The sequence below is a fragment of the Heloderma suspectum genome, chromosome 7 (assembly GCF_057233095.1).
Source record: "Heloderma suspectum isolate Gila_16-S chromosome 7, 16-S_ref, whole genome shotgun sequence".
In the NCBI taxonomy this organism is placed as follows: Eukaryota; Metazoa; Chordata; class Lepidosauria; order Squamata; family Helodermatidae; genus Heloderma; species Heloderma suspectum.
The window spans coordinates 62917838-62934764 of record NC_139464.1 but is presented as its reverse complement, the minus strand read 5'-3'; the positions used below and the strand labels follow the sequence as shown (position 1 = coordinate 62934764).

General features: G+C 39.9%; 1 protein-coding gene across 2 annotated transcripts in view; it reads left to right on the top strand.

The window, feature by feature from the left end:
* SYT1 (synaptotagmin 1) overlaps nt 1-16927 on the top strand; it is a 536537-nt gene that overhangs the window by 384980 nt on the left and 134630 nt on the right. For both annotated transcript variants that reach the window (XM_084811795.1, XM_084811796.1), the window contains 2 exons: nt 1207-1391; nt 14834-14956. In XM_084811795.1, coding sequence (XP_084667921.1) covers nt 1207-1391; nt 14834-14956 — 308 coding nt within the window. The remainder of the gene's footprint in view (nt 1-1206; nt 1392-14833; nt 14957-16927) is intronic.

Here is a 16927-nt window from a genome sequence, read left to right as displayed (position 1 = left end):
GCACCCATTATGTTAGAAATTAGTGAATGTGAGCAAATACCTGCACCAACAATTTCCATTTAATACAACTTCTTGCTATCATGCACTCAGTTTATCTTCATTACTTTAAGCAGTTAATTTTCCTGCATTTTCACTGTCCATTTTCCTTTCACAATTCACTGGTGCCATCTGTCAAATTCCATTCACTCTTCCATTTTGTGAAGCATAATTGTAGAGACTTCTGTTTAAGTTGCTTGACAGAATATCTTGTGGGTTTGATACGCTGGGTACACCTCCAGAAGCAAACATGACGGCTTTCTTTAAATCCAGTTTTACAAGATTTTAATGACATTCTAATCTTCATATTAGGGTGATCACACTGAACTTCAGTTATATAATTGACTTTTTCATCACATGATCTTCATTGGTTTTAAATTCTGATCCTCTCTGAAATCAAAGACATTTTGTATCATGGTTGCTATGAATACTGCTTTGTATTGTAGTAATGCTGCCTAGGCATCCAATTTGAATGCATCAACAGAATGCTTATGATTTTGAAGTACGCATCCCTCCATCCATTTGTTTACTACTAAAACATGGACAGTATCGGGAATTTATGAAGGATAACAACATGGATATTTTTGATCTGGGCAATCATTGCTCTTGGCTAGTGTTCAGCAATGACCTTGACCTGCATCGGAGTCACTGTCAAGAAAAGACAGCAGCAAGTGGAGAAATGCTGCTCATTATATCTGACTATTTTGACTCAAAAGCACTTGTTTTCCTAAGCTCTGGATGAGATACAACCCGAGCTAGCTCCTGCTGACTTGAAGCTAGGTTTTCCAGGTCATAATGCAAGATGGGTTAAGAAGGTAGTTATAAATCTAGAAATTAATACTTCCCCAATACAAGAAGCACAGTTAAGAAGCCCATGAGACTAAGCAAACTATTCTTTCTATAGAAATGCAGTTGTTTATGCACTGCAGTCTTCTACTGGTTTATGTAGATAATTCATATTTGCATTGCATATGTTTTCTTCTTTCTCATGAAGGGAAATATAAAACAAAATTGTGTGAAATTTGGAGTTCTCTTGCTTAGGAGATGCAAATGATTTATAGACATATTGCTCAAATTGCAGGTTCTGTTTTTAAAAAAAATATTCTGAGACTAACAATATGCAATGTTGTTCTGTGCCTGTTGTGCGTCTGTGTTTTTTTCTCTTCACAGTGCCACCTTGGGCCTTAATAGCCATAGCCATAGTTGCAATCCTATTAGTCCTTACCTGCTGTTTCTGTCTGTGTAAGAAATGCTTGTTCAAAAAGAAAAACAAGAAGAAGGGCAAGGAAAAGGGAGGAAAGAATGCGATTAACATGAAAGATGTAAAAGATTTAGGCAAGAACTTGAAAGATCAGGTAAAGTATATATCTTATTCTTGGGTGGTGTTTCATTTAAAACCTTAAACCTGCTGAAAGAGAGAGGGAGAAAAACTGGATAATATAACTCTCAAATCACGTAGCATAATCCTATCTATTCTTGTTCTGAAGGACGTTCCACTGATTTCAATGGGACTTCCTCCCTAGTGAGTGTGTTTAGGACCACATCCTTAATTTGAGTTTGGGCTCTCCAAGATGCATCTCCAGAATGTTTTCAATGCTATCTAGTTCAGCTCCAGTACATCTGGAGTAGGGTATGAATGAATGTGCATTCGCATTACTAACTAAAACAAGATTATTCTTCTACAGCCCAATGCAGTGCATGTTTACTCAGGAGTAAGAGCCATTGTGTTAAGTGGATCTTATGGCCTGGTGAATATGCATTAGAATTACACCACTGGCCCCCATTTGGCACTCTTTACTGACTCTTCAGGTCTGTTTATTATAGGGATGTCAGAGAAATACGTTTTGGGGGTGGCGTTCAATGTGTTTTCCTAGGTCTGGCGCCACAGGCTTCATTTGTGTTCCAACTGCAGTGCCCAATTTGATCTGCAGTAAGTCAGGCCAGTTCGTGGATTTTCTGGGAGTGTTGCACTTTTTTAAGGTTCTGTGATTTGCATAAATTTCTGAACAATTTGCACAATTTACAGCCAAATGTGCACAAATTATGGCCAAATTCACATCATTTGCACACATTTGGCTGTAATTTGTACAAATTTGGCTGTGATTTTTGCAAATTGTTCAGAAATTTACACAAATTGCAGAACCTTCCAAAAAACCTGCAGAAACATTCTCAAAGTTTGGGGAACAGCCCACAGCCCTCAATCATACCCCACAAAACAGAAATGTACCTACAAAGTATTCTGAGAGTTATGGCAGGGGGAAAGCAAAAAACAGGGGAATAGAAATTAAAGAAAGGAGAGTTGGCCAGCATGATGAATTGAGAACAGTATATGTGGAGAAGAAGAAAGATTAAAGGTGACAACACAGTTTTACCTAAGAGCTCACTTCCAACAGTTTCAGCTTGCTGGTGTGCTGAGTGCAACCTATTTCAGTAGGGCTGAAATTCCTCGGTTCAGACAAAACCCGCAGGAGAGGTGATCTATTTGGCAAATAAATGAGGGTTACAGCTTCCTTTTTCTATTCCAGTGTAGCCATAAGTCACAGAACAAATTTATGGTGTTTTGCAAGTCCCTTTGGTTTTGATTCCTGTACAAGATTATCGTTCATTGATAGTGACCTGAAGAGTTTAGTACTTTATTGATCAAGCCTATGGTAAAAGCAATGGTTGGTTTATGAACCGCCCAGAGAGCTTCAGCTATGGGGCAGTATAGCAATATAATAAATTAAATTAAATGGGGTATGAAACTTCCTGGGCAGTCTGAGAATAAGCCTGAATAAGGAAATTATTTACCTCAAGACCAGCCCAAGACATTTTGCTTCCTGAGGCAGAGTAGCAAATGGCACTCCCCCATCCCAAGTAACTTGACTTGCCCTAGTTCAGTTATTTTGCCACTGGGGGCAGGAAAATATCACAAGTACCTCTTCCTGGTAGTGAAAATTCAATAATCATAAATAAAATAATTTGCTGCCCTTTCATGACACCCAAAATCATCTGCTTGAGGCAGCTGTCTCACTCTGCCTAATGGTAAGGCCAGCCCTGATTTACCTTATTATTTCAAAAGACCGAGATAATTTTGTGGTTCAGCATGCAAAAGATCCCAGGTTTAATCCCCAGCAATTCCAGGTTGGACTGGGGGGGGGGGGAATCCTGTCTAAAACTCTAGGGGGCTTCTGCCAGTCAGTGTAAACAATACAGAGTTAGGTGGACCAATGGTCTGAATCAATATAACTCAACATCTTATGTACCTAAGATTTTAAAAATCTTCTGCAAAAGTACAGGTTTGAGTAAAGCTAAGACATATGCACTTATGCAAATAGTTCTAGCATGCTGTTCTTTTTTTTCTTTTTTTTAGCCTGAACTTATATCTACCTATATCGGAACATTGTGCTTTTGATCAATCTTGTTGCTGATACTCCCTTTTCTAATGTTCTGGTTTATCAAATTTTTGGACTGGGCCCTAAGGCCGTTACAAGAGGTATAGAGCCATCACCAGTCCATATGTCAGTCTCTCCTACTCTGATATTGTATAACACAATGGCTCCATTCACACAACAACACCCCATGATTTTTTAAAACCCTGGACTGTTGTGAACAAGCAAGCATGCTCATGCATCCTGATGCAAGCAGGAGTGGCTAAACAACCCATGATCACTCCATTCCTGAGTTGTTTGTCATGATGTGTGAACAAGAAAGTCTGGCTTGTCTCTCCCCCAAACAAACAGGAGAAATAACCCATGGTTTGTTGTTGAGTTATTTCTCTGGCTTGTCAGGGTTGAGACAAGCCAGAGTTCCTGGTTCTTGGTTTAGCTGCTCCCACTCACAGCAAGAGCAATTGGGCAGCATGCACTAGCATGCTTGCTCGCACACAACAACCCAGGGTTAAAAAACAAAACAAAAAAACAAATGGATTGTTGTCCGTGCAAACTGAGCCAATGATATCATTGCATGATATGTTTTGGCCAACACTCACATGTTGTGTTATACTAGATGTTACCAGGAAAAGAAGAGAAAGTCACATGGAGTGATGTCAGTTCCATATTTCTTGTATCATCTTATTCCTCACTAAGCCACATGGTTGCCACCATGTTTGCATCTAAAAGGATAACTGCAAAACTGCCTGGGCATAGCACTGAAAGAGATAAAATTCCAAACTAATTTTGATCAATGAAATAAAATCCGAAAGCATAATTTAGCAGATATCTTAATTCCACTTAAGCAAAGTATTTTGCTTTTCATTTACATGCTAGTTGTGATTTGCTGCTTCTTAATTGCTGAGTTGACTATGGCAATTGTGATCAAATCAAACTTTTCCACTTGAAGATAGAGGAAAAAAATGAAACTGCTCTCCTATGAGATTGCAGAAACATCACTTTGTGCAGTGATAATATACTAATGGTAAAAATCTGTCATTTCGTGGTAGGACAAATTGTGTGTATTTTGTTGATACCTCTCCTTTTTTGGTGAAGTTTGTTCTGTATTATTATGTAACATTTTTCTTGTAATTCTATTATATATTATTAAATGTTCTTCATTATATTTGTTCTGACCTGGATAAATGACCAAATCATGATAATAGAATTGTAAACATTTTCAGATATAGCTGCATGTTTTAGTATTCATACAGGATTCAGTAGAAACCTCTTTTCCAATGAATCCAGAAATCTGAAGTCTGTTGCTAATTCCTTGTAGCTTGCAAGAGATAAGCAAATCTTAGAGGATGTAGGAACTTGCTTTCAATTATTTCACACAATGGAAACCATCACTAATTTGAAGGATCTTTTTTAAAAAAATTCATGTAGACACACTACCCTTTAGAGAATATATAAGTATAGAATGTGCCTAGACATTATGTTTAGAATTATCTCTCATGTCCACACATTTTTGTATATACACAAAATTATGCTTTCTAAAACATCACTGATTTCTTCATGTACATACAGGGCACAATCCACCAATCCTTACATGGAACATCCATGAATTGCAATGAGATCTGCTGAGGCCCTAAACATGTCCTACTTAAATAATGGTAATTGTTCAGAATCCACTCATTGGCCTGGTTCAGACAATCATCTAAACCATAATTATATGATAGGGAACAAGCAAGAGTGAGCTTCTGGCCTATACACTGTTCTCTCCTTTTTCTTCACATGTGAAACGCGGTGAGCCTTCGATATTCAATTTAGAATAAACCTCAGTTCTGTGTTACATATGAACTTGGGGCAATGTTAGTTAACAAACCAGGATTTGAAACCATGTTTGATTCTGGTTTGTTTGAGTTAACTTTGATTACAAAAAGAAAAAGAAAAAAAGTTCCCCACATTCATATTACTAATATCCTTAGTATTGCACCTTCAGACACGTAAAATTAGTGGCCCCATTATTTAGAAGCCTCCCAAGATCTCATTACTTTCAATTGATAGATGAACTATATATATAGGCTGTATATTTTGGGGCAAAGCTAATGGTTTGCCTCTGAATAAATACCAGAAATTTTAACAGTTCAAGCTGAGGGGTAGTGAAGTGTAAGATATCCTAAGTGTAAGATATTTCAAGTAGCAGATGCATTGATTTCATTTTTAGCAGCATTTAGTTAAAAATGGGAAGCTTGAATGCCTCCTGAACATCAGACGAACACATTTTAAAGAGCAACCAAATGTTTATATGAAAGGGGAAAAAACTGCTCTGCTTTTATGCACTATAATGCAGCCATTAAATTTGCAACATACACTGATACTGCTAGAGTATGACCATCAGTCATTTAATCCTGCTGAAGTTAGGGGTGGACGAAAGGCACTTACCTTTCATCGAAGCTTGTTCGCGGTGGGGGGGAGGCGCTTCGCTGCTCCCCCCGCGAAGTTCAGGCCGGGGGGGAGGCTTCCCGCCTCGCCCAGCCGCGAACTCCATTGTTTAAAAAAAAAAAAAAACGCCCCCGTGATAGGCTATGTGACGATTAACGTAGCCTATCACGGCTGACTTTGCAAATCTAGCCATGATAGGCTACGTTAATCGTCACGTAGCCTATCATGGGGGCGGGGTTTTTTTTTTCTTTTATTGGAATGGCGGTGGCAGCAGCCGGTCGAAAGACCAGCTGCCGCTCCCGCCCCGCTCGAACACCCGCCGAACCGCCGGCCGGACCCGCCGCCGGGAGGGACATTCGGCCAAGGTAAGTCCCGTCCCGGGGGGGGTGTGGCAGGCGGGGGGGTCCGGAGGATTTCTCCCCGAAACTTGTTCGGGGGCCGAACACGTTGGCGCTCGGCCCCCCAAAGTTTCGGGGAGAAATTCTCCGCCATCCCTAGCTGAAGTTAGTTCTGATTCTGTCTAAAAGTCAGCTGAATAAGTCATTCGGCTCCCGCCAATTTCAAGGACAACAATTGCTCAACACCTCTTATTGCCCAATAACTTGCCCAATAAACAAAATTCCAGACAACATTAATTGCTCCTGTAAAATAATTGTAATTTCCCATTCAATAATACCCATAAGCTTATTGCGAAATCCTATCCATGTTAGTTCAAAAGTAAGTCCCCATTGAATTCAATGGAATTCAGTATCCCAGGTAAGTGGATATTGAATTGCATCCCAGGTCTACTTCTGTGATGTAACAGCTGTATCCTGTGCATACAAGTTTATTTATCTGTTCATTTACTTACTGACTGACCTGGTTCTCACATAACACTAACCCATGGTGTGTTAGTGGTTTGTTTTCCTCAAGCTCTGGGTTGTTTGTTTCCCTTCTCCTTCTCCCACTCCCTCCCTGTCTCCCAAATGCCTTCATAGCACTGTAATACTGGCATGTAGAGTGGCTAGATTTTTTTTCACTTCTGCCTACTGCCTCTGTAGCCTGACCAAACAACCCATGAACAACCTACAGTTCTGAGTTCACATGTAATGACAGCCCATGATTTAAACAACCAGATTTCACAACCCAACAACAACCTATGGCTTCCCTTTCTGGCCTGTTCTTAATTAACAAACCATGGGTTTGCACATCACAATAACCCAGAATTCAACAACCTATGGGTTAAATAAACCAGGGATTAGTGTTATGTGCAAATTACACATAACCCATTACACAAGTTCTCTGGGCAGCTCACAATGTAATGTTGTATATTAAATACAATATAAAACAATAAAAACTATTAAAATGAAAACATAAATAAAACATGGATCTGTATGCTTAATTCAGTGGTATGGATATATTACTAACAAAAATAATTGCATGTTCTTCATTTGATGTATATATTCAGACTTGCAGCGTTCATTATCCAAAGCTTCAGAATCACAGCAAGAAAATTGCAGAAATAGAAAAAGACAGTTTTCCATTCTGAAAGTTCATAATCAAAATAAGCTAGAGGGGCTGCAAGACCCCAGAAAAGAAACAGATGGATGCAGATAGCTAGATTCTGCTGGATTGTTGATGTATCTTCAGACCTTTTTCATATTCCTCTCTTGAAGAGCAGCTACCATGAGGTACTGACCTCCCCAGCTGCCACACACTGAGGTGCTCATGTGAGACCTAACAAGCATCCAATAGAGCAGTGCACAGATCAGCTTTTTACACACCACAGCAGCAGTGCAATCGTATGTGTATTTACTCAGAGGTAAGTCCCATTGTGTTCAATGGGGCTTACTCCCAGGAAAGTGTTATACGATTGCAGACAAAGAGTAATTTTTCCAGAGCTCACAGCAGCATGGAGAATGCCAAACTGCATAGTGCTGTGTGTGCGGTTTTTGGTCCAACTTGAGCACTTTTGTGTGCAGCAGCCAAGCCACACACAGTGCAAGCAGCAGCTGGCACACCAGAAAGGGCTCTGACAGCCTTCCCCAATCTGGTGCCCTCCAGATGTGCTGGACCACAACTCCCATAATTCTCAGCCAGCGTGGCCATTGGGAATTATAGGAGTTGCAGTCCAACACATCTGGAGGGCAGCAGGTTGGAGAAGGCTGAGCTATGATGATACCTTCATTCAAGAGGCCATGTTTCAAAATCCCCCCTCTCTTTCTACATTGGCCACAAGGTCCAAGTCCTCGTGTTTGCAGCCATCCATCATTCTGAATCTGAGTATTCCCTTCCCTTATTTCCCCTTAGTGTACACTAATTCATGCTAGCTGACCGGTCTTACACATTTTTTCTTTTTCTGCCATCTTCTTTTCATGCCACTTCCTATTTCTAGCTCAGCCTTTCCCTCTTGAGCCATGAACGGAGTTCTTTCCCACCAAATCTCTTCTTCCAGAAAGTCATTCCTATTCCTATAGATTCACATGGAGCCAGTTAACCTTGGCCTAATCCACACACCTTCTCGGCTGTTACATTATCACCCATGTTCTCTCGGTTCACCATTGTCCTGACTCTCTAGTAATAAATACAGGCCTTTCAAAAATGTGGTGAACACACAAGCAAGAAGCCCTCTTCCCTTGCTGCAATGTAATTCCCTGGCAGTTGTAGCCTCAGAACATGAGGTTTCCAGATCAAAATCATGGGTACTTGACAAGTGTGAAGCCAAAGTAAATGCATTTAGGGTCAAGATGCCGTACTTGCGTGCATTCTGGTTTAAGTGGTTTGCAACTACTAGTCTCTAAAAGAATAAGCCTATACATGTTTATTCAGAAGTAAGTCCCATTGTGTTTAACAGGGCCTACTCCTAGGTAGAGTGGCAAAATACAAAAGAGGGCAGGGCTCCTACATTTTTAATAGCTGTGCAGAAAAGGGATCTCAGCAGTGTCGCTTGCATGACAAGCTATACCTCCTTGATCCCCTCTTCTACACAGCTATTAAAGGTGCAGGGACCCTCTCCTCTTTTGTATTTGGCCATCTTCCCCTTATGTAAGTGTGCATAGGATTGTAACATGACAGTGTGATCGTATGGAAAGTAAGTTGGATCATATAGAGAGTAAGTGAGTAGAACTTACTTGGAAGTAAGTTCTACTGCATTCAGTAGGGTTTACTCCTAGGTAGGTGTGCTTAGGATTACAGCCTAAATCTTTATGCATGTAGAAAGGGCTATCAGTTTCTACGGCAAATGGTTAAGTAGAGGTCAAAGTTTACAAGTTTTGCAGCACAATCTTATACATGCCTACTCAGAAGTAAGTCCTATTGAGTTCAGTGGAACTTACTGCCAAGTAAGGTTGTACAGGATTGCATCCTTAACTGGGCAAAGGGTTCAAGCAGAAAATGTACAACGTATGTAAATGGTCATTTCTCCATGGTTTTACTAATGTTTGTGTGTGGATGTTTTAATTTTTATTTCTTCCTTCTATGTCCTCCTTATCTATGTTGTGTCTCATGACTGTTCTGGATTGTCACTTGCGGTAGGTTTATTTTGCTCTTTGGATGCACCTAGTCTAAAGCTCTGATATATTTAGCCTCCTGACAGCTGTGGCGCCTCAGCTGAGATTTATACATGGCTTTGACACACATCAAGAGGCTGAACTAAATTGATCTCTTTCTTTTGCAGGATTAAAGGATTCCTCCCCCCTTTTCTCTATACCAAACATATATTAAGCCTGAAGGTATTAGAAAGCTCCAAGTTTTGCTAATGCTCAGGAAATAATGTACTGGGTTTTGTTTCCTTTTTGCATACATATCAAAGTTACCAAAGCATTCAAAGGAAGAAGCAAAGGTCTTTCCCTCTTGGCCCTAAAAAGATCAGAATCTCATTCAGTGACTGCATGCTCTGTGTCTCATGCTGTTTATATGGCCTTTACACTTTCAGCTGTCTCCGCAACCCTGGACTGCACTAAACTGACTTCAGGAAATAACTTGGTGTAACTGGGAAAATATTCGGACCATTATTTTTTGAAGTATCTTCCTATCACAACTTCCACTGCTGTAGTTTTTCAGTCTGCAGCAATCCTCCTATGTCTCCTATAATTTTCTGCTGCCTTTTTTTTCCTTGTTGGAAGAGGGGGTGGGGGGAACATTCAGCTCTAGAGAAACTTAATAGGTTCTGATTTAATGACTCTGAATTTAATGTATTGGTACAGCAAATTCCTCGCTTAACCTCAGCCTTTGGGAAAGGAGTTGACTTAATCGTATCAGTGATGAACAGTGGCACTGAGAAATTATCAAAAAATTTAGCCCCATTTCTTGAAGAATAATTGCAGCAATGGTGGCTCTCTGTTATTAGGGCACAATTTGTTAGAGGAGAGGGAGATGTAATATCTCAGCCATTTAAATTACATCAGGCTGAAATGTTCTCACTTGTTAGATACTTTGATTTTACAGAAAGTACACCTCTTGATTAGATCAAGACATTGGGACTTGGCACTGTTTATGCTACTAAGATTGCAATCCTATAGACAGCAACCTGGGAACAAATCCCATTGAATGCACTGGGACTTACTTCCAAGTAGACATGAATAGGATTGCACTGTAAGTGTGATAGTTTGTCACTGAGCCTCATTCTTTCCCCCTTTTACCTGCCAGAGAAGAAAATATTTGCCCACTGCATAGCTATTTCCAAGGATATGGCTCCAAACTTGTGAGCATGCAATGGTATAAATATCTGTGATGTTAATATAACAGCAGCACAATGTTGTATTTTCTAACATGGTGTGCTAAAGTAATTGCCCTGTCCTTTTGTTTGGTGCACTAAGTCTTATAATTGGGCTATAAGACCACAGTCAGTGCATGATGGTGTGCTTAGTTTTAAGGCATTTTTGCAGATTCAGTTTCATTTCCTCTGAATGGGCCTAAATCCAACGTACAATTAGCAGAAGATACTGCTGCACTAGTAGAACTCTGCTGCCTTTTCACATTGCACAAGCACTAGTGGACCACTTTGTAAACCTAACACGTATAAACAGTTGTACAGCCAGTTGCACAATTGGAACTTTAGTTGGATTCTCCCCTTACACATAGTTCAGAACTTGATCTCTGCAAACACAGCACAATTTGTGCTAGTGGAACAACACTATTGAATACAGCCCATGGATCCCTCTATGCAGTGAGGTTTCACCACCCTTCGCTGATTTTTAGTGGCGTAGTGTTATAGACATCCTATTCTTAGGGTGCTATCCAAGTGGACTGCCATCATTTAGACATAGGGCTCCACTGATTATTCAGTTGGATGGACACCTTGAGTGGAAATACAGTAGCCGACTTAAGTGAGACCACACTGGTTTAAATTCAAGTACCTTGCATTAACTGGGTTATGGATGATCATTCTGTTTCTTAAGATGCTGTCTTGAATGGCTATGTTGTGGGAAACAAAAACAAACCCCTCAAAAATCTATTGGGATGTGGACATTTACAAAAAACCTGTAGCTGTTTAAAAATATGACACGACATTCTCTTTAACAAATGCTAGTGATGTAATGTGTGAAAAACATAATGATAAACCCAGAATGTCAAAAATGGAATGAAATCACTTTTATTCTTAGTCACATCTATGTGAGTTATTTATTACAAACTTTCAGGGGGAAGGAAAAATTACAAATGCACAGAACAAAATAAGATTCATAAGAAGAGCCCTGTTGGATGAGACTGAAGGTCTATCTAGCCTAGCATCTAGTTCCCTCCAATCAGATGCCTCTGGGAAGCACACAGGCAGGACATGAAGGAAATAGCCCTCTCACACTAATCTTATCCCTCAGCAACTCGTAATTCAGTGGCATACTGCTTGTGAACTTGAAATCACTGGGTACTTCCAGATGAGTTTTTTGTTTCCTTTTTACTGTGCAATTTCCCTGCCTCGTTCACAAAATTTTAGGGGGGGACAGACATCCAGATGATGTTATCATCCACTTGTAACCCTTACATGTTTCTCCACTGTTTTTTCCATCTTTTTTCTTTTCCCAAAAAAAACAATTAAGAAGGAAAACATGGAATAGCTGCACAAAACCTTTTGATTGGTAGTTCTAGGAATCAAATCATCCCTCTCGAAATACCTACTGAAAACAAATTTGAAATTACAGTTACTTACTTCTGAGTAAATGGGCAGTATCCAATGCTGCCCATGCACCAGTGGGACCTACCACCAGTACAATGGGAAGCTAGTGCTTCCTAAAGCAACTGAAAACAAGCCAAAACACTTATTTCCAGGATGGAACAGGTCAGCAGACCTTGCAGAAGGGAGCTCCATTTACCTGTCCCATTCGAGAAACAAACATTCAGGTTTGTTTCCAGGGTTGCTCTAAGAAGTCTTACCTTCCTTTTGCATCTGCACTGTGGTCCCACTGGCACATCATAATCAGAGGTGCGTGGGCAATGTTAGATAATGCCCGATGGGTTTAGAATCGGAACATTAATGTGGGAAAAGCAGATGGTTCTGTTTGGGAAGGTTAAAAATGTGAGACTACAGATGGACGAAACTATCAGTTTGGGTTTCTCTCAGTGTCTCATTCTTCGTAGGCTTGTTTTGTCTTGAATGTTAACATTTTTTTTAAAATTATTAAAATTCATACAGATTTTTGTGTGCATTTCTCCTAATACATGCATTTTTGTACACATTTCTGCCTAATATACATATTTTTGCAAACAACTTTCTTAATATTAAGTTGACCATTATTTTCACTATTATACACATTTTTGCATGCACTTTTCCCTGATATGCCCATTTTTGTATGTATGCTTGAACTGGAGAACTCCATTGCGAAATTCAGAGAAGTGCAAATTTCTCAAGACAGCTGAGTATCAGTATATATAACAGTGCAAAATTATCAATAGAATTAGCACTGCAATAGAAGCCAGTACTCTAATACTATAAGAGAGCAATCCTATGGCAGCGAGACAGTGGCTAGACAGCCATAGGATATCTGGTTTTCCAGGAACCGACCTGCCCCCACTTGTGCGCTGCCTCAGAGGCAGCACGGAACAGCCCCATGCTTGCAAGGGGAGTGTGGAGAGGCTGAAAAGGGGCATTCCCAGAGGGCGTTCCAGGGCAGGGAGGGCAGAAATGCCTGTACGACACATCCAGTGTTTCATACAGCAGCCTCCTCCCCCGCTCTGCCCTCCCGCAGCTAGACAGCCTCAATCAGCTGTCTAGCCCAAAATGCAGGGCAGGAGAAGCATGGAGGGAACGATCCCCTCTGTGCTTCTCCTGCCCTGCATTGGATAGACAATCGCCTTCGAGTTCGGAGGCAGCCGCCTATCCGAATAGGATTGCGTCCTTAGTGATAAACAATTTTGTGCATTCAAATTCTTAAAGCAGCCAACATTAAATAATCCATTTAAAATATAGTTTATTAAACCACTGGGGGGAATATGTGGTATATGATCTTAATCCTATTATCTGTGAAAACAAATAGAGTAGGGTCTCATTTATTTTTATAGGAATAGGATAATTTATATCCCCATTGACCAAACTGCTATCAGTGCCAGTTGCCAAACACAGAAAGAGAGAGAAAGAGAGAGAGAAACTTGAATTTCATATTCTAAAAGGGAAAGGCAAGGGTATAAATCTGCGATGAGGTGCAGTTTACAAATTGCAGTACAGGTAAATAGCTGATGTTAATTCTTTGTCCCCATGCACTGCAAGTTATTTTCACATTGGCAAAGGAAACAAGTGGGTTTGTTCAATATAATCATGCAATTGATCAAGCAATTCCTACCCCCCAAATCCCATCACCACCATGTGTACTACGTATATAAAATCCTGAAACTCTCCATAATACTCCATGTGTCTGATGAAATGGACCATAGTCCTTGAAATCTCGTTCCAAAATAAATTTGTTTGTTCTTAACATGCCACACAAGACTCTTTGTTGTTTATTCCAGCTAAAGTTAGCTGTCATTTCATCTCCTTGAAACCAATGGAAGAAGTTAGCAGTGGCTAACAAGTCCCATTGCTTTAGTCAAAAGTAGTATTACAGCACAATTCTATATGTGTCTACTTGGGAGTAAGTCCCATTGAGTTCCATACGCACACATTTGGGGCTTAGTGCCATTGAACTCAGTGGGAATTACTTCTGAGTGACATGCACAGAATTGCATGTTTAACACCCGAAATCACATATGATACAAACTTGGGCTTTCTAATACTGCACAAATTTATGCTTTCAGGTGGTTGTTTTCTCTTTTATAAAATCTGTGTTGGTAATGGCTGTCTGTGCCATTTCAGAATGACTGCTGCTTTATCTAACAGTCAGATTTGCAAGCGTTATTCGACCATAATTGTGCTAAAAATTAATGTATCTTTCAATCAATTTGGTTCAGCCTGGCTTTAAACTGAGAACAATTGAAAAGAAAACGAGAACGGAAGGGGTCTTTTCTGTGAACGTGCATTTGCTAATGGCATAGTGATACCTTTGCTTCCATGTTCATCATAAATGAAAATAAAACATTAAAAATGTTTGGCATCTCATTTTATGAAGTCACACACACACACAAACACTCACACTAGGAGTGATCTTGCAGAAACACTTTGCTTTAGTGTAAATAATTCACAGCATGCACAACTGTTTTAAATTGAATGACTGTGCAACCTTGCCTATTTAATAGCATGTTTTATACACACTTGTCTTCAGACAAGGCAATTTGATTCAATCAGATTTTAACAAATAAATATCACATTGACTTTTTCTATGTGTTTTGGGCTTTGAAACAATTGTTGCTTGTGATACCCCCAAGAGGCGCTTTTTCCTTCTTTCATTGCTTCCTTGCTGCTTGCTGATTATGATATTTCTCTTCTGCACCCAGACTACTCTGAATATATATGTCAACAACATATATGATTTTGTGCCATCATGCTTGCTTTTTATGGCTTCATTATAGGGTTGAGCACGTGTGCCTGCTTTTCAGGGCTTTGCCTGGTAGGTAGTCATATTCATTACTGTTGTTTTTGCCCCTGTTCTTTGCAGGCGCTTAAGGATGATGATGCTGAAACTGGGTTGACTGATGCAGAAGATAAAGAAGAAGCCAAAGAAGAGGAAAAATTAGGAAAAATCCAGTATTCTTTGGATTATGACTTTCAGAATAATCAGGTTTGAAACATGTGTGATCAGATAGTGTTGTATGAATGAAAAGAAATCTTCGTCTCTGTACCTATATCTACATCTATATGTATACATGCAGCATGTACTTCTGAAACCACTGAAATAAGTGACTAGGGCTAATAAAAAAAACTTCACAATTATTGCAGCTTTTACTAGAGCAGTCCTACGGTCTTTAGGTGGCTGTCCAAGGGACCGTAGGATATGGTGGATTTTCCGCCGCCATCACCACCACCCCAAGACCATAGACAGAGCTACAACCTTGAGGGGGGGAAATCCCCTCTTCCAAAGTTGGTGTTGTGATAGGGAGGGAGAAAAAGGGGCATGGCCATGGGTGGGGCAGGGACAAGGGAGGAGAGGCCATGGATCCACCAGATCCACAAACTTCTCAGCTCCCATCTCTGCCCCCAGCAGCACTACGCAGCTAGACTGGCTCAATGTGAAATGCAGGTAAGGAGGATAGAAAGGCAAAAATAGCTTCCATTTTTCCTCCCACCCTGCTGGCAAGAGGCTGGCAGGGCAGTGGATACCCCAATCTCAGAGGCTTCCATCTAGTGGGCACCAATTCAGTAGGATTGTGCCATAAATGATATTGTGGAAATGTTACAGAACATTTATTTCCATAGGCATTTTAAACTGTCATGTTTGTGAGGTCAATACTCATAAATGTTCTTTAAAAACTCACGTTGAACTTTGGATTCTTCCATGTGAAATTACAAAAATATAAGTTTGAAATTGGCATTGTTCAAACCTATATATTGTCACTGAAGGAAAGTACATTGGGAACTGTTCTGATAGCAAGGGGGGACCTATAGGGAATCTTTAAACTCCAAGTGTTTTTATAGTTGTTCATGATTACACAACAATGGTTTGTAAGGCACATTCAAAATCTATTCCTCTAAGATGTTGGATAAATACAGATGACCATTTACCAAGTCGTAACTTAATGTAAAGTCAATAGTGATCTCTGACTGAGCCTGTAACACCAAGAGAGGTGACCGGTCAGCTCTTGCACTAGCTTAAGAATTCCCTGAGAGGTACTACCCACATATCAAGAAGTGTCCTTCATCTTTATGCTGCAACAGTAAGTTTGTACACCATATTCTGCAAATCTTTTCAGCCAACTCCCACCTTCTATTCTACTTTCAAAGAAGACATAAAAGAATTCACAGGCCTAAAGATAAAGAAGCTTTTTTCCCCCTCAGTTCCCAAAGCAAACACATATGGGAAAATATTTTAGGTTTTTAGTGGGCCTCTCTACATCACTAAGATTGCTTGAAATCAGTGGGAAACTTTTAAATCTTCAAAGAGCAGAGGATAAACTGAAGGGGTGGGGGAAAGAAAAGCTGTAAATCTTTTGTGACAAATAAATTTAACCATCCTCAGAAGATGAACAAAAATGGTTATGAATTTTATAAAAAGAAATGTCATGCTGGCTTTGCAAACTATTTTTGTTAGTGCTTATTTTCGCTATGAGATATTGGTAGTGTTCCATGTTTAATTAAGGAAATAACTATAATTTATTTTAGATTTATATTTTCTTGTGCTGCCATAGTTCAGATATTATGACCCAGTTCGCATGATCACCGTGGGTTAAACAAGCCATGGTGGCTTGTTTAAGCCATAGTGCATGTCAGGCGCCATTAGCCTAATCATCTGCCTGGGCGCTGCTTGTCATGTCATCCGAACCCAGGCGTGTTGGATGGGGAAACAACACGTAAATAACCCAACAACATATCATCGGTTATTTGTGCCTGGGCAGTTGATTAAACAAATGTTTCAGCTTGTTTAACCCACAGTGATCATGAGAATTGGCCCTGTATTTCCCTGTTGAGTTTTTAGAACTCACTTAGAATGGTGTGTTGAAAAAGAAAGAACACCTATAGCCATAACCAAGAATCCCAATTACCACGTTATATTATGAAGTTGGAAATTTGAACAAGATGACCAAAATAATCTCCT